The 20456-nt window shown below is 53.6% G+C and overlaps 6 protein-coding genes across 6 annotated transcripts; 4 read left to right on the forward strand and 2 right to left on the reverse strand.

Moving 5' to 3' along the window:
- Positions 1-377: 377 nt before the first annotated feature.
- Positions 378-886, reverse strand: GMORB2_2146 (DnaJ-like protein subfamily C member 19; the record flags this gene model as incomplete). The annotated part of the gene is made up of 3 exons (XM_035464126.1): positions 378-522; positions 626-753; positions 836-886. The coding sequence occupies 3 exons, from the start codon at positions 884-886 to the stop codon at positions 378-380; spliced, it is 324 nt and encodes a 107-aa protein (XP_035319836.1).
- Positions 887-1737: 851 nt separating this feature from the next.
- GMORB2_2147 (TAP-like protein) lies at positions 1738-4422 on the forward strand (the record flags this gene model as incomplete). Its single annotated transcript, XM_035464127.1, has 7 exons — positions 1738-1962; positions 2089-2141; positions 2162-2337; positions 2728-3063; positions 3184-3867; positions 4005-4141; positions 4210-4422. The coding sequence occupies 7 exons, from the start codon at positions 1738-1740 to the stop codon at positions 4420-4422; spliced, it is 1824 nt and encodes a 607-aa protein (XP_035319837.1).
- A 348-nt stretch (positions 4423-4770) lies between these two features.
- On the reverse strand, positions 4771-5476 carry GMORB2_2148 (Protein of unknown function (DUF3602); the record flags this gene model as incomplete). Its single annotated transcript, XM_035464128.1, has 2 exons — positions 4771-5247; positions 5393-5476. 2 exons carry the CDS (start codon positions 5474-5476, stop codon positions 4771-4773), a joined length of 561 nt encoding a protein of 186 aa, XP_035319838.1.
- Positions 5477-13177: 7701 nt separating this feature from the next.
- On the forward strand, positions 13178-13771 carry GMORB2_2149 (uncharacterized protein; the record flags this gene model as incomplete). Its single annotated transcript, XM_035464129.1, has 2 exons — positions 13178-13298; positions 13692-13771. 2 exons carry the CDS (start codon positions 13178-13180, stop codon positions 13769-13771), a joined length of 201 nt encoding a protein of 66 aa, XP_035319839.1.
- Positions 13772-15474: 1703 nt separating this feature from the next.
- GMORB2_2150 (C2H2 finger domain protein) lies at positions 15475-17371 on the forward strand (the record flags this gene model as incomplete). The annotated part of the gene is made up of 3 exons (XM_035464130.1): positions 15475-15489; positions 15738-16333; positions 16492-17371. 3 exons carry the CDS (start codon positions 15475-15477, stop codon positions 17369-17371), a joined length of 1491 nt encoding a protein of 496 aa, XP_035319840.1.
- A 1542-nt stretch (positions 17372-18913) lies between these two features.
- Positions 18914-20412, forward strand: GMORB2_2151 (Conserved hypothetical, protein; the record flags this gene model as incomplete). The annotated part of the gene is made up of 3 exons (XM_035464131.1): positions 18914-19500; positions 19579-19660; positions 19750-20412. The coding sequence occupies 3 exons, from the start codon at positions 18914-18916 to the stop codon at positions 20410-20412; spliced, it is 1332 nt and encodes a 443-aa protein (XP_035319841.1).
- Positions 20413-20456: the final 44 nt, after the last annotated feature.

The following is a 20456-nucleotide window of genomic DNA, read 5'->3' on the forward strand; positions in this document are numbered from 1 at the left end:
GGGGGGGATATTGAGCTATCATACTGACGAAGGCATCCCGGCATATCTGCTGTAATATATATTTTGCGCTTCAGTCGCGTGATCTAGGGAGATTGTATTTATATCATACACTTGAAACCTCCTTGTGTTTTTGGAGGGTTGCTTTACAGTTTTGCCATCATTCCTCCCTCTCCTGCCGCCGCCCCTTGAACCAAAATACATTGAAGTTTTCAAAACGCCATCGCTATGAGATTTGATGTTGGTACACTATCCGTCGCGCAGATTTAGTTTTTCCTTCTTCTCCTATTTTCAACCTAGAGAAAACAGTGTGTTTAGAGTGATTTTTTTTTTATAGTTTTTGCTTTCCTCTCGATGAGAAACAAGGGTTGCCGATCCGATCATGAGTGAACCTGCTTGTCGAGCAACTCCTTGGCCTCGTTGACCTTTGTGGCGAGATACGGGCTACCACCGCGGTCAGGGTGGTTGAGCAGCATAGCGGTCCGGTGAGCCTTGCGGACCTTTTCCTTTGTCATGGAGCGTTCGCTGCGATGTGAGGGTTAGCATATACGATGACCGGATCGATTCGCAGGTTGTTCCCCTAGGGACCGAGTCGGATTGAGAATTCGGGAAGGGTTTTGGGGCCTACTTGAGGGCGAGGATGAGAGTTGCCTCCTTCTTGGTCATCTTGGGCTCGAATCCGCCCTTGTAGAAGGCCTTGCCCATGGCTCCGACGCCGCCGCGCGAACGTCGCCAGGCTACCAGACCGGCGCGACCCTGAAAAGGAGGGAAGGGAGGGGAGTTCTGGTCAGCTACCGCATATCTTCAGAGGACGGAGAGGTAGGGGAAGTTGCTTTACCAGAAAGGCGGCGACGGCGGCACCGGCACCCCATGCGATAACAGTGGCCATGATGAAGTAGATTGTTGTCTGTTGATATTTAGGAAAGGATGACGTTGATGGGAGAAAAGCCTCTCAAGGAGAATGAAGGTATGGAGTAATGATCCATACAGGTAGAGGGGAAAAAAGTACCCTGATAGGTTTAGCCGATGTTTTACCCGATACCCTTGGGGGGATGGTGGAGGCCCACTATTCTATCGTTTCTCCATCTACTCACGTAAACCGGTTACTGACGTCGTATTCTGCTCCTCTTCCACGAGTAATACTACGAGCACTTACTAGGTTGCAGATAAGAATACCACGATCTACATCCCATCTGTGCTCCGGGTGGGGGGATAATAGTAAGAACGAAAAAAAAAAAAAAAAAGACGAAAAGAAGATAAAAAGAGCATGATCAGAATGTTATTCTGGCAAGAGAGAGAGAAAGGGAGAGGGAAATAGATGGGATTCAGGTACGAGTACATGTATTCGTCGTGTCGCGAATCTACCCGATTTTCAATGGGAATCGCCCTATTGGGTCTCCTGACGTATCATCATGCAATATGCCGTGTTCCCTCCCCCCCCCCCCCCCCCCCCCCCCCCGTTTCCCCCAACCCGAGAATTTGAAGTGTATCCTTCCCGTTCATCCTAGTCTCGATAAGGGGTGGGGGATCTGTTGGCAGACATGGGTTGTGATAAATAAAACTACTAAATGGGGCGACTACTCGTAATACTCGTATGTGTAGTCTGTACACCCCCTTTCCTTCTTTCCCTCTGCTTTCTTCGCTCCGTCCAGCTCAGACTGCAGTGCATACATGTACCGGATAAGTTGCCTGTTGTGAGACGAGATAGATAAAGGAAGGGAGGGGAAAGAAAGACGAACCATGTCGGAAAAGGCGGCCGAGACGAGGGCACCACTGCTGCTGCACCCGCTGCCTCGGCGGCATGAAATGACCAACGCAGAGAGGCGCTCCCGATTCTGCGTCGTCACTACTACGATACTGGCGCAGCTGGCCGCCCTATTACTCCTGGTCAGCTCTTGGTGGGACTGGTCTCACCGTGTCGACATCTCCCTTGAGTCGACGGCGGTTGAATGGAGTTGGAGCGATGTACGGCAAGACACACACACACACACACACACACACAGAGAGAGAGAGAGAGAGAGAGAGAGAGAGAGATGCGTGTGGGCTTGGCTGATTTTGGATAAAACGCGTGGTTTCGTTTGCAAACACTAGGTCCGGCCGAGTCGGGATCTCGAATGGCAGTCCTGCTACGATGGAATGTTTCAGTGTGCTCGACTAGATGTAGGTCTTTTCGGTCGCGCAGCCGCTACTCCTTCTTGTACCGGTCTGACGATTTCACAATGATACAGGTTCCCATGGACTGGAGGAAGCCGTCAGAGGACAAGCGTGTCGTTCTCGGTGTGATTAAGTTGCCCGCCAAGTCCAAGAATAGCACCGTTCCGCCTCTTCTTATCAACCCCGGTGTAAGACTTGACTCTGACTACTTTTTTTTTTCCTCTCTCTCTATTCCCTCTTTTTCTCTCCAAGCAGCAGAAGTAGGATACTGACTGACCTGTTACAGGGTCCGGGAGGATCGGGAATACGAACTCTGCGCTCCATCGGGCATCACATCCAGACCATAGCCGGAGACTACCATGTAAGACACACCTCTACAAAAAAAAAATTTAAAATAAAATAAATAAAAGGAGGCAGAGTTGCTTTGTCTGACAGAGGAGAAAGGACGTCATAAGCTGGGATCCCAGAGGAGGTGAGTACCACAACCCCCGAAAGATGTAGGAAAGTGCACGTATAATACATGTGCCTGACACTTTTGCCCGAAATCATCTTATAATCAAAACAAAATAAAAAAAGTCGGCATCTCAACACCCAGAGCAGACTGCTGGGCCAACACCCAGAAGCGCACACTATGGGATCTCCAAGAGACGGCCATCGTGGACGAGAGGCCCGGGCTGGTCTATGACGCGTACAGCCGAGCGGCCGCCTTCTCAGGCGTGTGCGAGGAGGCCATGGGCGGCACGGGCATCCTGCGACACCTCAGCACCGCATCGGCGGCGCGCGACATGCTCGAGATCATGGCCAAGTCGGGACACGAGAAGCTTCGGTACTGGGGTTTCAGCTACGGCACCTTGCTGGGCGGTGTCTTTGCCGCCATGTACCCTGACAGCGTGGACAGGCTAGTGAGCGATGGTGAGTCCCACATCCTTCATCCTTGCAAGTGTCCTCCTTCCTCTTCTTTCTCTTTTCTTTTTCTTTTTTTCTTTTCTTTCTCTCGTCAATGTAGTTGACCGGGAGAGATAGGCAACGTAGATTACCTCGACTACTTCGAGGGAGATCGCGCCTCGTTCGTCAAGGACGCCGACTCCATCCTCGACGCCTTCGACGCAGCGTGCCACTCTGTCGGGCCGGAGCGGTGCGCGCTGTGGTCCCCGGAGGGCGCGGCGGGCGTGACGAACCGCCGCGCCGGCGTCATCGAGTCCCTCCGCCAGTCGCCCGTCCTGGTACCTGCCGGGGCCACCGACTCCGGGCCCCGCATGCCCCTGCTGATAACGTATTCGTTCCTGCAGGCCCTGACGCGCATGCTCCTGTACAAGCCGCTCGGCAACGCGCAGCGCCTGGCCGGCATATACGCCGGGCTCGAACGCGGCGACGGCGTGCCGTACTACCAGACCGTCATGGCCATGGCCGCCGAGAGCAAGGACTCGGGCCGGAACGGCGGCGACAGCGGTGGTGACGCGGACGACACAGACCTCCTGCTGTGTCCCCTTACCGATACGCCTGCCACCGAGCCCCGCGAGACGGGAATGGAGCCCGATGCGTTCCCGGCAATCATGTGCTCCGACGCGGCCGTCGTCGAGGACACACCCGCCGAGTTTGCCGGCTATCTCGATAAGATTCTCGGGCTGAGCAGGTGGACCGGTGCGGCGAGTATCAGCTTCCGCCTCGTGTGCGTTGGTAGGACGCAGAGACCGGATTGGAGGTTCACCATCGAGCGTGGGTTCCCATTACCTCTTTCCCATCAATTTTTTTTTTCATTCTAGATTATGTTGAAAGGAGAAGAGAACCACCACCAAAAAAAAAAAAAAGAAGAAGAAAGAAAGAAAGAAAGAAAGACTGACGACGTGGAAAAGCCGACTCGGAGATTGTCACCGATACACCGGTCCTGTTCATCAACAATCTGCACGACAACGTCACGCCGCTGGACAGCGCACACAACAACTCGGCTCACTTCCCCGGGTCCGTCGTCTTGCAGCAGAATTCACTGGGTGTAAGTCTTGACCCTCGTCCGCATGAATATGGAAGTGGCAAGAAGAGGAGATTGACAGCAGAAAACAGCACTGCAGCTTGGCTGCTCCATCATCGTGCACGGCAAGATACATCCAGCGATACTTTTCCGACGGTGCCCTGCCGGACCCTGGAACCGAATGCGAGCAGGACTACGCGCTGTTCGAGACCCCCAGCGAGGACGTGGTCCTCGCGCAGGACGAGGTATCCCGTGCATCTTGGGAGATGTCCCGACGTGGGGATATCTGGTTTGGAAGGGTATAGCATTGATGAGGAGCTGATAAATGGGGGAGATGAAGAGAGAGAAACAAGGAAACAAAAGAGGAGGGGGGAAGGAAGGAAGAAATAGCGGTCTATTATGAATTGCGAATTGCCCTCCAGGTGTGGAGGAACGGAAAGTGCTTGTGGGGTATTACATTACTCTTTTATACATGTAGGAGGACATTATGATTTTCGAGTAATCCTATAAAAAAAAAGAGGCCCTTGCCTACCTTGACTCTTGACTCGACTGTGGTTGTGTATGTATATATGTGTGTGTATGTGTGTGTATGTATGTGTGTGTGTGTGTATGTGTGTGTGAGCGTGTGTGCGTGTGGTAAGCTTTGGCGACATTCAAGGGCCGGTGTGCTTCTCAAAGGCATAGTGCGCTTTCTGCGGCATCTTGAGCCCCTGCTCGACGACATGGCGAACCTTGTCCTCGAGCTCGGCCGTCCTCCTCGACTCCTCGGCCTGCTTCTCGGTGACGGCCGCGTTGGCGGCCCAGTTCCCGGCGCCGCCGCGACCGGAGTGGGCTGCGGGGGCCCTGGAGGCGGTCGGGTTGCGTCTCACGGCGGCGGCGGTGTCCTCTGCGAGAGCATATGCGTCCTCGTCGACCCTGCTGCCGTTGTGGTTGTGATTATGGGGATGGTGGGAGCGGTAGCTTGCATTGCCGCCGTTGCCGCTGCCGTTTCCGTTGCCGTCGCCGGGCAGTATCAGATTCCCCGCGCCGCCTCGACCGGCGCGAGCAGGTACGGTAGGCTGGTGGGTGATGGGCGGTAGAGGTGAGACATGACCGGTCGATGCGGTCTGGTGCTCGGCCGCTTCGAGATCCTGCCAGTATATCATGTGAGTTGTCAGATGCTCGAGTTGTTATCGGGGAGGGGGGTCAAATCAAGAGAGAAAAATAAAAATTGAAAAACATAAAAATAAACGAAAGCATGGGAGATGCATCCAGAGGATAGGGAGGACAACTGACCCTCGATCCTTTTTGTACCTCGTTGACAGAGTAAAAGTTGCCGGCGCCGCCGCGGCCAACGTTGCGAAATGTGTCGTGTGACATTGTCGTGGATGCGTATTATGTAGGATGGTCGGAATGGACGGAGTGTGTCTGTCCTCTCTGCCAGTACATATAAAGCGTGGGGGAGTCGTCTTTGCTTTGGTGCAAAAGAAGCGCTGATCCAGGGGGGGCTGTGTCTTCCTGCTTCCTGATGCACGGGTAGGAAAAGTAGGAGGGGAGGGAGGGAGGGAGAGAGACAAGGGCGGGGAGAGAGTGTGTGAGAGGTTGGACGGGGAGGGGCCTAGAGACATTGTCAATTGACAATCAGATTACGAAAGGTTTTACAGAGGTACGAGGAGTTTAACGTAGAGGGCAGATAGAGTTGACAGGATGGCGCTTTGTAAAGAGTGGCCATGAGTCGTAGATTGACGAAGACGGTGATTCTGGTACCTTGATGCTTTTGACGTCACTACCCAGTTTGGTATTCTTTGGTTTTTTTTTGGTTTTTTTTTTTGGTTTTCCTGAGGAGGGATGAGAGGGGGGGGGGGGGGGGGGGGGGGGGGGGGGGGGGGGGGGGGGGGGGGGGGTGGGGGGGTTGGTTTTGGTGTGACCAGCTAGCTACCCTGAGGAGAGGGGCTTGTGCTTCCTGCTTGCGACAGCACACGATGAACCGGTAGATGTGAATGCAGTGGTCTCGGCCTACTGGTACGTCCTGGATCGATTAGTGTGTGTCTAATTGTCTGATCGAAAGAAAGGAAGGAAACCTATGAGGGCATCTGCAGGTGTGAGTGCGGCAGCAACCCTTGACTGCTTAGTCATCCAATATTAGGTGCCACAGGCTATTGACAACAATATCCGGCCTTCTTTTTTTTTTTTTCTTTTTTTTCTCTTGTTGTCAGATATCTCTGTATAGCGTTTTAGGATGACGAAGTGGGATGATGGATTCTCTCATTCAGGTGAGGGGTGAGACAAATAAAGACGAGCAATTATCATTGTGGTGACTGATGATCGAGGCAGTGTCCGGTGCTCACCTTGCCGATACAAATTCTTACCGCGTGGTTTCTCATAAGATACCATCATATACTCATCTCCCGTGGCATATCGAACGAGCTAGACGTCTCGCTCCCTCTTCATCTTCATCCTAACCCAATCGTTTGCAGCTACGATATACCTCTGCCCTCTCACATCTCGTTTGACCATCTAGGCAGTGTTATACTCCCGTCGGGCTACTGGAGGTCCTCCAATTTTTCCTCTCATGTTCTTCGCCCTACTCAGCCATCGAGCAGAGAGACGAGTGTGCGCATCTGACTCTACAAGAGTGACCCGGGACGCATCCCAGAGACGTGGAGTCACAAGACTATGGCGCCAAGGCCGCTTCGGGGGGAGAACAGTCACGTCTGACTGTCTGTTGCCCGCTTTCCCCGTTCAGATGTTCAGATGGGTTTGTTTCTTTTCCGTGACGTTCACATCTCTCTCCACCTACCTAACAGGTTACCTGTCAGCTGCTGGTCCTCGCCATGGCCAACACCTGACATATGCGTATCGCATATCCTCCCCGCACACGACGTTTTCTTCTTTTTCCTTTTCTTTTTTTTCTAGATGTATATCTTGGTGGGACGTTCAAGGAACGGCTCCTGTTAGTCGATACATTCGATACATATACACGGAGTAAATTTCCTCTTTTCGATGAGCACCAGCCCATGATAAGACCAACACACACAGACGTAGAGCACGAGCCATGACCGGCCGGACCCGTTCTATGAGGCACCCAAAAGAGAGTGTCCAGAGGAAGAGGCACATGGAGGGTCGTAAAATATCCCGCGAATAGGCCGTCAACCAACCATGTGCCAAAGACAGAAGCGCTTGTGTAGGAGACGACCATGTTGTGCAGGCTGCAGCACAGGTTAGGTGGGGGGAGGCGCGCGCGCGCGCGCGTATGTGTGTGTGTGTTCTGTGTGTCCACTTCGTCAGGTCTAGGACTCTAGTGGATGTAGTGGGATCTTGATTACCAGCGCTCAGACACTGGTCAAGATTCCTACCCAAGCCGTACGCATACATGTACGGAGACGGGAGACGGAGAGAGAGAGAGGGGGAGTTGTGGGTTCCGCGACCCTCGGGACCGGCGGTACTTTGCGCCGCACGCACACACTAATGGACTTGGATGATGGAAAACCCTCACTGTTCTGCTAGCTTTCTTTTCCTACTCTTTGCAACCACACTTCCACTTTCTCTGTGTGAAGAAGAAGAAGAAAAAGGGGGGGAAACAGGTCGACTCGCGCTCCATATACGTGGCAGATACGATGGTGCTCCGACCCGTAGAGAGAGGTAGGCAAAAAACTTACAGTGATCGAATGCGCATGTGGTGGGGGACCAGGGAATGGCTTTGTCAGCAGGGTCAGTGTGGACAGGCAGTGGGGGGTAGGGTTTATAAGTAACTAAAATAATAACATTTTCGCCTTCGGGCATTTGGTTTATTTGAAACGATACAGGTAAGCTCCAGAGGAAACCCCCCCCCGAACCGCAAGGTCGTCTGTTCGATTCCGAGTATGGTTGCTAACTGTACCACAGAGAAGATTAGCATGGCCCCTGCACTAAGGATGACACGCTCAATCAAAGAGAAGCTACCAATTTTTTTGCCTTTTTTTTTTTGTTGCCCTTGGGATTTCATTTGTTCTTCTTTTTTTCTTTTTTTCTTTTAATATTCACTCTCCTCTCATGTTTTCTTCTTCTTGTTTCTAAACGGTCTTGTTGGGTGGCTGAAGTCCTGTGAATACGCTTCAGCTTCCCTTCTCCACAGTACCCTCCTGCCCTTGTGTGTAAGTGCCCAACTCACTGCGTCTGCAACTCATCTACATGTACATGATTAGTTCATGGCCTAATTGCGTGACTTCATGATCCGACACTGGTAATATACGGGCAGTATTGCTCGCACCCATCGTAGGGGAATTATCTCGACGGCGACTCGATGGCATGCATCGCCAAGATGATCCCTGCACCGTTGGAGCAGCAGCATGTCCCGGACAGGCCAGATGATCCGAGATGGACGGAACGCGCGAGGCTCTCCTCCCGACACGAGCACTTCCTACCGCCCGACAGCGACGAAAGCAGCAGGACGCCTCTCTTCCCGGCCGAGCTGTAGGCCCGCAGCTCCGCTCAACTTCCTCTCTCCCCACCCATAGCGGTGGTCAGGCAGAGGAGATGGGTCTGCCGGTGTCGTCACTCTCCGCGTCTATCGCGCGCGGCTTCGTCGATGACTCGGAAGCGGCAGCTGCCTTGACCACGCCGGTGAGTCTAGTAGACCCCGACGGGTCACCTCGGACGTGTCCCAGCTGGGGAGGTGGCTGGCTTTCTCCGTCACCGAACGATGTCGCTACTCCCTCTTCGTTTTCTAGAGGAGTGCGAGGCTACGTGGTGGATGGGGAGATAGCCTTGGTCTCCGTGGCGTCTCTGGAGAGCCGTCGTTTTACATACATGACCATGCCACACCAGCTTCTCGTTGTCTGATGCTGGTATGAGGAGAGACGTGGTGCGGAGGATTGACTACCCCGACATCGAGACTTCCTACACGGGGTCATGGAGTGCCGCACGTCGTCGGAATCTCCCGACTTGGACGATTACCTTGTATCGATCAGGTGTTGCATCGTCATTTTCGTGTCTTAGACGTCTGCACTCGGTATACAGATGGCACAGCGGTGATGGAATCACTGCTGCTGGTGCCTGCCGGTAGTATATTCTCTGGAGCTTTAGCTATAACATGATGTGAAGTATTGACTACCTGTACTTTGTTGGTTGGGGTTGGGGTTGGTGGTGGTCCATCAATGGTGAGTCCCCCCCCCCCCCCCCTTGAACGACATTCATATGAAACCCCATTTTCTAAATGTCTTGTACATTGACGTTGTGTAACCCGGCTGTTTTCGTATTGCGTCTCTCTCTCTCTCTCTATGTTTACTTTTCATAGTTCTTCAACTCTCTTCCTAGTCGAACGTTTGGAAACAGGAGTGTTACTTGTCAGCACCTGCAATACTGACGATGTCATGTAATACGCCGATGACAACATGGATGGCATCGCAAGATTGGACCTTTGCATAACGCGTCGACTAGCCGAGACGTGGCCGGCGAAGTACTGAGTCCGAGTGCGGGTGAAGCGAGTAAAGTCGTCGTGGCTTCCGTACTTGGGAGGTTATTCATCTTCCATCGCTTGGCTTCTTTCTAGTCTTTATACTCGTACGCGTGCGGCTTATCTTAGCCTCTGTTTTCTTTTTCTCCTTCTTTTATTCTAGGTTTATTTTTTATTTTTATTTTTATTCTTGTTTTTTTTTTGCGGAGCATGGACAATGTCGAGTGCCAGTGGTACGAGCATACTCGTACGTTTCATCACGGCCATACATGCACACCCCTATTATCGCAAACTTGCAATACCGGAATACTCTACAGAGTTCCCGAGACCAGGGGAGGGGGTGGGAGAGAAGCACAGGACCGAGAGATATTCCTTGCGTCGCCTAGACACTCAAGCATGTCTTGTTTCTACTCCTAGTTAGGACCGTAGTATTATTACGCTTGTATGAATACGATATTGTACGGATAACTTTCTGTCGTTTCTTTCCTTTGACCCCTATACTTCTTTCTCTCTTGCCATTACCCCTTTTTTTCCTCTTCTTTTTTCTAATATTCATTTCATCTTTTCTTCTTCTTCTTCTTCATCTTCATCCTTTCTTCCCAATTCTGCTGTTGAAGGAAAGAGAGAGATATGAAAGAAAGATGGAAAAAAAGATGGAAAAAAAGATGGGGAAAAAAAAAAAGGGCCACGCTTTACCTTCATTCAGTATCTAATTGTTTGAGGATGGACATCATTACGGACTCACTCCGTATCATGATCAGAAATAAGATGCGGGCCAATTCCCACATTACCTTATCAAGACAGCCCGAGTAACTCGCACTTGTACGGCGTACAGACAATGAATACACACACCCTCCCCCCCCCCAGGAGCCCCGCCAAGATGTCGTTTCAAGTGTACTTGCGTACGTACATGTACGGCGTGCTCGTGCTCGTACCTACCCGTACTACTCTCACAGTAAGAAGTGGTGATGGCATGAGCATGGGATTGAAATGCTGGCATGCATCAATCACATGACAGCTGTCTGACAATACGAATCCATCATACCAATGTTCCGGGTGTAGTAGCACAGCGCTGCAGTTCATCTAGAGGTACAGTGATGAGATGGTGTCAGTGCGCTGCTACTCAGTGACCGCTCACTGTAATGGTTGTATATGGGACGGGCAGCTATGGGACTCGTACGTGCAATATGGCATAATACGGGAGTAGGTAGACCGTGCTGCGTAGATATATGTACTCAGTCGTCCGCGATGCTAACCCTAACATCCGCGCCACGTCCTATCAATCAATCAATCAATCCGAGTACTTACATAACACCCCTCCGCAATCTATCAGGGCGGAGCATCGCGCGTGGGGAGAGCAGCTCACTAGGCCCGACTGACTGCTAGCATCAGGAGGTAGCCTGGCCACCATGACTCTACCACCCTCTCTCGAAGCCCATCCATTCTAGTACGATAGACTACTGCTCAGTACGGAGCAATACTCGATATCGTATAGTAGTAGTGCGATTGCACCGTATCAGTACAGCCTCTAGCACATGTACTCCATATGCAGCGACCACTACTGCTAGTATCACTGCCAGCAATCGGCCGGGTTACTTGATGGTACTATTACTCTAGCGGGAAATCGCCATCTTTCTCTCATCTCTTCTTCTTCTTCTTTTATCTATTTTTTCTTGGAAAAAAAAAAGACGAAAAAAAAAACAGAAACAGGACCATCGCATCGTCATGGTGGAGTATTAGCTAGGTCATGCGGAAAGATAATCCGATAGACGGCGGAAATTTCGATGGTCAAGAGGGCGGATTCTACCATCACCATACATGGTAATATTCTGCAGTGGGACATTCATAGAGAAAAAAAAATTTCAAATAAAGAGAGGACGCCATCATCGTACGCATGCATCGTTTACAACGTACACCCCACACATCGAAAGCCCTGGATTAGGGCATACGCGTCTTCTGGGACGCCGTCGAGAACGTCATGCTGCCGTCGCGGGAGGGAGGCTCCGTACATACACCTCTTTTCTCCTCCTCTCAGCGATACCTAACCTCCACCAAGCAGTGGAAGGGAAGCTGTCTGGAAGTCCGTGTCCAGCGTGCATCGAGGGTTTCGGCCGCCCCCCCCCCCCCTCTAGGGTTGGGGCTTTAGGGCAACGGTCGGTCGGGGCGCTGGCGTCGGTAGTCGGGAACAACCCCCCCCCCCTCTCCCTTCTTCGTCAGTGCTTATGGCCGCCGACTTCAACTTTGCGTGATTGAAGTTGGGTCAGTAGTACTGGCGAGCACCTGAGGAGTAAAATCCCATATGATGATGTATTGAATTGATCAATGTTACCCGACTTGACATTTTCAGGTTCTCTGGGCGGTATAGGTATATTATATATACATTATATATATAATGTATATATGTATATATAAATATATATAAATATATATACATATCCAAATATATAAAAGAGACTATTCGTACTAGTCGCGCGGGGATCCGGCGGCAAGGGCTCGTGCTCGTGAGAGGTGGTATATTATCTACTATTACCACCATTCTCTTTTTTTGCTGTTCTGTTTCACGTGGAGAAGGATTGTATGTTGAATAGAGAAAAATAATGGAAATCTTTGACACGTTATTTCTGTTCTGATATTCATTCTGCCGGCCTTGAACTTTGTGCAACGTATAAGAGAATGCACTCAAACTTGGACCGAGATAAAGCTACAAGTACCATGTCGATCCCCTCCCCTCTCCATCTCCACGCCGGCCCAACTTCCTCTTCTCAACATATATACACCCCCCCTGGTACTTCAGGCGTGTCGGTGCCTGCAGTGTTCCTGTCCCAGGAGAATTGTCCCGTTTCATTCCAACCAACAGATGGCCATAGAGACCATGTGCTGTTAATTACCGGGGCGCGGTTGCAATTCGACACATGCCATTATATGCATTAGGAGAGAGAGAGAGCAGAAACGACACATCCATCGGACTCTGACTGTGGGAGGGCAGCAAAAGCCCCCATACTTTCTTCTGATTCTATTCATCTTCATCTCCCCCTTTTTTCACCTTCCACCTTTCTGTCTTTCTTCTTCTCATTTTTATTTCTGTCAACACTCATTGTCCGTAATCATCCTGCCTTCTAACAAGTGAGACGGCCGGTTCTCGTCGTAACGCCATAGATTACGGTACACTGGAGATAGGCCTGTGAGTCAGACTGCGATGTCGGTACCAGGTGAGGATTTACCACCTGATCGCTACCCCATACTTTTGGTCCGACTGCCCAGGGCAATGGGTCGCAGCCGAGTTCGCACCGTCTTGTACAGGTACGAGTGCGTATCCGTTACCCGCACTGCGGTGTACATATACTCGTGAATAGTACCACTCCGGGACACTCTGCGACTGTCAGAAGATGTGTCGCGGTATATCAACGGAGCAAACGTTGTAGTGACGGATTACGGATGCCATCTTCGGGACCGACTGCACTTCCTGCAGTCTCTCGACGTTCTGTCACGGAGCCGGGCTCAGAGTTCAGAGCGCAGACTCTGACCGTTGTAAGCCCTGGGAGTGTTACCGAGCATCAATACTATTAGTATACATGTGGCTGAGCCTCCAGAAGCTCCAAGACGTTCCACAACATTCCAGACAGGCGCACACAACGGAGAGTCCATCTATGCTGTCCCAATGTACCCTGACACTTCTCGTACATGTTATTAAGGCTGCTAACTTGGGCGTCACGCTCTCACAAGTCCGTCTAATAGACTATATAGATTTCATAATGCTAGTCACTAGTGGTAACGATCCAGTTTACTACGAGCACACTCCAACACACCATCGCCAATTTCTTTCAGAGTCTGCTGATGATTTTCCACTCTCTCAACAAACGCCCTCTCCCCCCCCCCCCCCCCCCCCCCCCCCCCCCCCCCCCCCCCCCCCCCCCCCCCCCCCCCCCCCCTCTCTCTCTCCACCTCTCCCTCTCCCTCTCCCTCTCCCCCTCTCTCTCTCCCTCTCTCCCCCCCCCCCCCCCCCCCCCCCCCCCCCCCCTCTCTCTCTCCACCTCTCCCTCTCCCTCTCCCTCTCCCCCTCTCTCTCTCCCTCTCTCCCCCCCTCTCTCTCTTGTTGGGGTATGCCGCTCAGCTTCAGTTTCTTCCCTCTGCACCGTTCCAACTTCCCACATTGAACCACAGGACCGTCGCTCGACCTTGTCCTGGCCATCAAGCGGCCCCCCCCCCCGGGCCTAAGCACAGCTTGTAGTATTACTTGGTGAACACCACCACATAAGCGCAGCCAGCTCCGGTGAGCTTATTATGGACCGAATACCGTACAGCGTATCACTGCTATTACTACCAATTCTCTTTGTCCCGCGCTCAGCCCTGCTGGGGGTACAAGGAGTAGACTCCCACGTTGAATACAGAACAATACCGTCTTTTTTTTTTTTTTTGGTCGTCGTGATCCGGCGCGGGATGATGTGCTGAGGCTAAGACGCGCTGGGACACAGTCCTTCCTAATTACGGGTAGAGTCACCAATGTACGGCGATAATGCTCGCTCGATGATCATGCTGGCGAACTCCGCAGTACGGCATTTGGTTCTTCCCATCCTTCAGGGAACCAGCAACTCCCCATGTCGGCTGAAGATGGAACCTTGGTCTGGTGGCCATCCATTACTGTCTTTTGGTCATGAGGGCGACGCGCGCGTGAAGTAGGTAGGTGGTAGCACAGGTTGCGCTTACCTCTCTGTACGGAGGAGTTATCAAGTAATAGATACTGACGGAGCTGTAAATGGGAAGGAGCCGTTCTGCCTACCTACTGGTACAGTAGCATTATGATTATCTTGCGCCACCATAACCTCCCCCCCTCCCTCCTACGAGTACTCCCCCTCTCCCCCCCTCGTTCTCACCTGAGCCACACCACCGTCATGGATATCTACTCCGTCTAGTTGCAATACTCGTATGAGCGCTCATGCGAGTAGCTCCCACCAAGTAGTAACGTGAGTGCTTTTGCACTGACGTGTCTGCTGGTACCTGCAAGTACCTGCTCGGAGCATGTCCCCACCATTCATCTACACCCCTCCCCCATCTGGCCAGTCATCGTGTCCAGGGAGGAGAGTGAGCATGATCTTAGCCGAGAGGGAGGTACAAGGGGTACACCAATTTTTCGGCTGGTAATAATGCTGCTACTGCTGCCGCTGCCGCTGCTGCTACTGCTATTGCTACTGCTACTGCTGCTGCCGCCGCCGCTGCTTCTCCCTCCTCCCTCCCTCCTCCCTCTGTTGGCCTGGGCGCGGAGGTTTGCGTGTACTCTGACCTCTACAGGTACGCCCAAGTGCACCAACGCGGGCGGGACTCCCCTCCGACGTCCTCTGCGACCCCCTCCTTCCTTTCCCTCCCTCTTTGTCACCTTTTTTCTCTACCTTCCTCGCCACCCGCGCCTTAGTCTCCCATTTAAAAAAAGAACACTACACCTGAAAAGAAAGAGACAGCAAGGGAACATGATAAAGGTACGAGGTACGACGGCTGCTGGCAACATCCCCGTATTCGGTATTGCTATCATCGCCCCTATCGGTACCATCGCTCTGTATCTACGACTCGTACCAGGTACATTTTATCATCCTTTTCCCCCCTCTGCTCTACGCTCCACACCCACCCCCCCCCTCTCTCTCTCCTCCCCGGGGCCACACACACCCTCCCCCCCGTTGAGCAGTTATGCCAGGTTCCAAGCGCTCCTCAAAATAATTATTTCTCGTTTCCCTTGCTGGCGTGACCGACCCGTGTCCCTTCCACAACTTTAATATTTTTTTTTTCCTTTCTGATTGTCTCCTTGGAACAATTTGCCCAACTTACTTCTTCTTCTTTCTTCTCTTCACCTACCACTCTTTTTGCTTCAACCTCGCTTCCTTCGATGACATTGCAGTTCTACGGCGGACCTGCGCTCCTGTGTTATTGAGCCTAACCCCACTACGTGTCCGCCGCAATGGCTTCCTCAAGAGTATGATTGTGTCCCCCTCCTCACAGGTTGCCCCCTTCTGTCCTGTCGGTCGTGGAAATTTTTTGCGTGTTCGGTCGTGTTCTCGCCAGGCGAGGTTACCTGGATCTGCTGTGGAAAAGGACGGTGATCGTCCTTCATGTGCTTTGGGAGGCCTGTTGGTGTCACGGACGGACCCCTCGGACCGCATCTCGCAATCACTCCCCTCTGACTTGCGTTGCTGACATCGGTATCCTGTGCCCCTCCAACAGGAAATGAACCAGACGACGACGACGAGGCCACTGGCCCATCGACCGACCGCCCCCAATTCTCCTCCCACCGGTGGTCTGCCTGGCCGCCAGACTCACGCCCGCAACAACTCCAACCCCCACGGCCACTCGCTCCTCACCACCTCGCTTAACCCGAACCACCGCATCACCAGGCGAAAGTCGGTCACCGGCCCCAATGCCAACATTGCCGCTCTGGCCGCTGCCGTCCGCGACGCCGAAGCCCTGGGCGCCGATCCCGCTTCCAACCCCTCGGCACGAAGGAACACGCTGTCCAAGCTCTCCCTGGGCCGTATCGGTCTCGGGAACCTGCCGTCGCCACCGTCCAGCCTCCCCAACAAGGGTGGCATAGCCGACATCGACAAGCCCGGCACGACAGACAGCGCCATCGAGGACGGCGCTGACCTGTCGGCCGATGACGGTAGCACTGACAGTGACCAGAACAGCCGTAGCAGGCGTGCCAGCGACGGCCAGCCCCTGACCAAGGATGGCAAGAAGAGCAGCGGCAATAGCCGCGTTGAGCTCAAGTGCAAGAAGTGCGGCAAGGGCTACAAGCACAGCAGCTGCCTGACGAAACACCTGTTGGTCTCCCCCATGTCCCCCCCTCACCCTCGTAGACACACGTTCTGGGCCGGCCCCGCCGCCGGCCCCAGGCAAAAGTGTACAGCCTCCCCCCTAGCCAGTGTGGGATGAAGACACAGCCGTTCTTTGATCAGACTTGTTGACTTCACTGGATTAGGTGGGAACACACCCCCGAGTGGTCCCTCACCTCCAAGCTTCTCATCTCCAAGCACCAGCAGGTGCAGCTCCTGGAGGCTGCCTCTGTCCTGGTTGCCATGAACGAGACCCACCCTGCCGCCCCCGGCCAGGACGGCGCCGCGGCCGCCACCAGCCCGCCCGACTCCACCAGGGACTTCATCAGCGACCCCGAGTCGGCCTCGCCCACCGCCTCGGGCTACTCGGACCAGGCCGACCGCCTGAGCTCAGCCGACACCACGCCGCCGCCCACCATGGACGATGGCGGCCACATGTACGGCCTGCCGTTTGGCAGCAGCAGGCGCCACGGCAACGTAGGCGGTGGCTTCTCGCGAAGCTACCAGTCGGTGCCGTCGCTAGCGCCTGGTAGCCTACCCGGTGCCAACCCCGGCGGTTTCGGCCACGCCCCTCGCACGAGTGAGCACCGTCCGTCGTCTTCGGGTATCAACAACACCGGCCAGGATGACCGCGACCTGGCCGCCGCGGTCGAGCTCCTGAGCTGCAGCTTCAACAGCAGCAACGCCCCCAGCGGCAACCTCAACGGAGGTGGCGGAGTCGGAAGCAGCGGCATCAGCATCGGTGGGTCAAACGGTACCGTGATGCTTGCCGACGCCCCACCCGTACCTCCTGTCCCGGCCCAGTACCTGGACCGAGCCACTTCGATTGGCAGTGGACCCTTTGTCAGCAGCTTCCCCGGCCGGCAGCCGGAGAGCTTCACGCGCGGCGACGTCGGACGGGGCAGCGAGGACGTCAAGATGGGCGACCACCACGACTCTGGTCTCGACGACGACGACTTTGACATGCAGTCCCGTGCTCGAAGCGATGAAGAAGACGACGGAGTTTTTGGATGTATGGAGGAATAGGGTCCTCATATGGCTGGTCTCTACCACTCTTCTTCTTAGTCGACCTTCTCTCTCTCTCTTCTTCCTTACCTTTTATATGTTGTCCCTGGCGGAGGGACTGGCGCAAGACAACGTGGGCGGGAGCATTCTCAATGGGAAATTTCGGAGGGACGGGTTTATTTTCGGGATTGGGGGTTTTTTTTCCATCTTTTTTTTTCGTTTGTTTTCTGAGCTGCTCGGGATATGATATCGAGCAAATGGGTCTGCTATATGGCGTTGCCAGACACACAAACACGACACACAACACTCAACACAACAACACAACAACACAACAACACAACCACACAACCACACAACCACACAACCACACAACAACACAACAACACAACAACACTACAACACTCAAACGGATTACTCACAGACTTGTATCAATGGCGGGCGGAAAGACAAGCTGGGAATTTTTGGGACCGTTGTCTGGTGGAACACACTGATATTCCCTCTTCGGGTCGTCGACGTCGTTCTCCTTTGTATCATCATCGAATCATGCCATCCGACATATAGTTGGTATGGAGGGCGGTTTCGCTCCGCCGCTCATTCTTGGCACCGAAGAGTAGAGGGCCCGTCTGAGGGAGAGATCTCCCTTGACAGACGCGAGTGCATCTCCACGAGGTTAAAGTGAAGATTCGAGCGAGCGTCGAGCAAACGCTCAACAAAAATATATTAAAAAAATCTTCATAAAGAGAAAAAAAATAACCAAGAAGAAGGAATGCATCGAATTGCAGTGATGTTAATATGTTAATAGTAGAAGGGCATAGGAAACAAGTGACAAGATGAAGAGAGAGGAAGAGGAGAGGGAGGAGGAGAGCACGTCTTCTTATCAGGTGTACGGAGTACGCATGTAGTTAAGTCTAGTAGATGAAGTGGAGTAATATTTTTAACTCTCAGGGCGTAAGTAGCTAGACATGCACGGCTAAGAGGTGATTGATTCATGAGATGGGGAAGTGTTTTTGTAAATGGGAGATTTGAATGGTGGAGGACTTGTCAGCTATAAGAGAGAGTAGAAAGAGAGGGTAGGAAGAGAGTGGGAAAGGGAAGAGACGACAAGAATCTCAGTAGAATAAATCAAAGTGTAAGTGCACGGGAATAGTGGGAGGAAGCTCTGAAAAGTACACGACGTCACGTCTCCCCCCCCCCCCCCCCCCCCCAAAAAAAAAAAACAAAGACAAAAAAGAACAAGGCCTCTCAGCCTCAGCCCAGCAGCAGCTCTCTATCTTCTCTCTCTCTCTTCGCCTCCCAATCCTTTTTTTTTTTTTGCTCCACCCCCCTCACTTACGCCGTCGTTTTTTTTTCCATCTTGGAGACGCGGAGAAAAGATATTGAACGTTGTATATTAGTTCTAGACAAATTGTCATTTGTCCTCTTCTCTCTCTTCTTTTTCTCTTGACTTTTTTTTTCTCTTCGACAACCACCCGAACGAAGAAGACGCGACATCGACAAAAAAAAAACACACACGTCACCACCCGACAGTAGAAAACATCAATACAGAACCACCAACACCCAGAGATGCCCCCACGACGAGCCAAGGCCGAATCGGCCGGTTCGAAGAAACAGTCCGACGTCTCGGCCTCTACATCCGCCTCTGACGTTGCTACTCCCAAGTCAAAGGGTACCAGGAGCAGAGCTAAATCGATATCCAAGACTGCTACTGCTGTAGCTGCAGCTACTCCCAAGGCTGTGACGACTCCCAAAGCTGCTGCTGCTGCTGCTCCTGCTGCTCCTGCTGCTGCTGCTCCTGCGACGCCCAAGGTTTCAACTCCCAAGATTTCAACTCCCAAGCCTTCAACTCCCAAGATTTCAACCCCCAAACCTTCAACTCCCAAGCCTGCACCAAGGAGGACATCTACATCTGCCTCGGCCAACGGCGAAAAGTCCAAGACTAAGAGTCGCGTCGCGATCGATGGCGGCGGCAGTGGAGGAATCGCGAGCAAACTCCCCGAATGGTCGCGCTTCCCAGCCGTCGCGCTGACGAGTTTCGGACTGGCTAGTCTGGGGTACAGCGTCCTCGGGGCCGTGACGAACGGGGAGTTGCAGGCTAGGAGCCGGCTCCAGGAGTCGTGGGGTGAGGTCGGGGTGCTGGCGGGATGGAGACTGTAAATTCCTCCCCCTTCCCTCCCAGGGGCTACAGCTACGATGCCAGGGGAAGACGAAGATGCTAACCCTCGACACAGGGTCGAACTCGCGGTCGGCTGGTTCGGTAACCTCGACAGCCTGGATGTTGCGACGCTGAATCTCCTGTCCCACGGACCTCCTGTAAGACGGGCCACGTCCCCCCCCCCCCCCCCCCCCCCTCCCCTGGTGCAGGTTGATAACTTGGACTGACGGGCACCGATAACAAACAGCTCTACCTCCTCACGACCTTTTACGAACTCTCGCCCCTGACGGCCATGCTCTCCTTCGCCCTGGACGTGGCCTCGGCGGCGGTGCCGTTCTACGCGCTCCGCCCGCTGTCGGCGGTGCACACGCGGTCGGCGCGCCTGCCCAACCGCGAGCTCGCCGGCCTGGGCCTGCAGCTGTACACGGCCGCGCTGGCGACGGCGGTGTACACGGTCGTCATGACGCTGTCGCTGCGTTTCGCCCTCCCGCGTGCCCTGGCCGTGTACTTCTCCGGCCTGCCGTCGCTGGAGCCGGCCTACGGCGCCTCGTACTGGTCCCTGCTGCCGGCGACGGTGCAGTTCGGCGCCGCGGCCTCGAGCTTCATATACGCGCCCTTTGCGACGACGGGCCGTGCCAAGGACGACGACCGCATCGCCCAGTTCGACCCGGCCGCGGCGTCGCTCCGCGAGACGGTCGAGTGGAACTTTCTCGGGTACACGGCCAAGACCAAGGTGGTCGTCGGGCGCACCGCGCTCGCCGTCGCCGTCACGGCCGTCAACACGGCCATCGCATGCCGCATGACCATCTACGGCGTCGAGGTGGCGGGCGCGGTCGCTTACGCTGCAGCTTGGGCGGTTGCCACGGCTTGCGTCGGTGCCGGGTTGGCGTTTGTCGGAGGGTATGAGTAGGCTGGCCGGGGTGGATCAATATATATATATATATATATATATAT

This window comes from Geosmithia morbida, assembly GCF_012550715.1.
Source record: "Geosmithia morbida isolate 1262 chromosome Unknown scaffold_12, whole genome shotgun sequence".
Classification (NCBI taxonomy): domain Eukaryota; kingdom Fungi; phylum Ascomycota; class Sordariomycetes; order Hypocreales; family Bionectriaceae; genus Geosmithia; species Geosmithia morbida.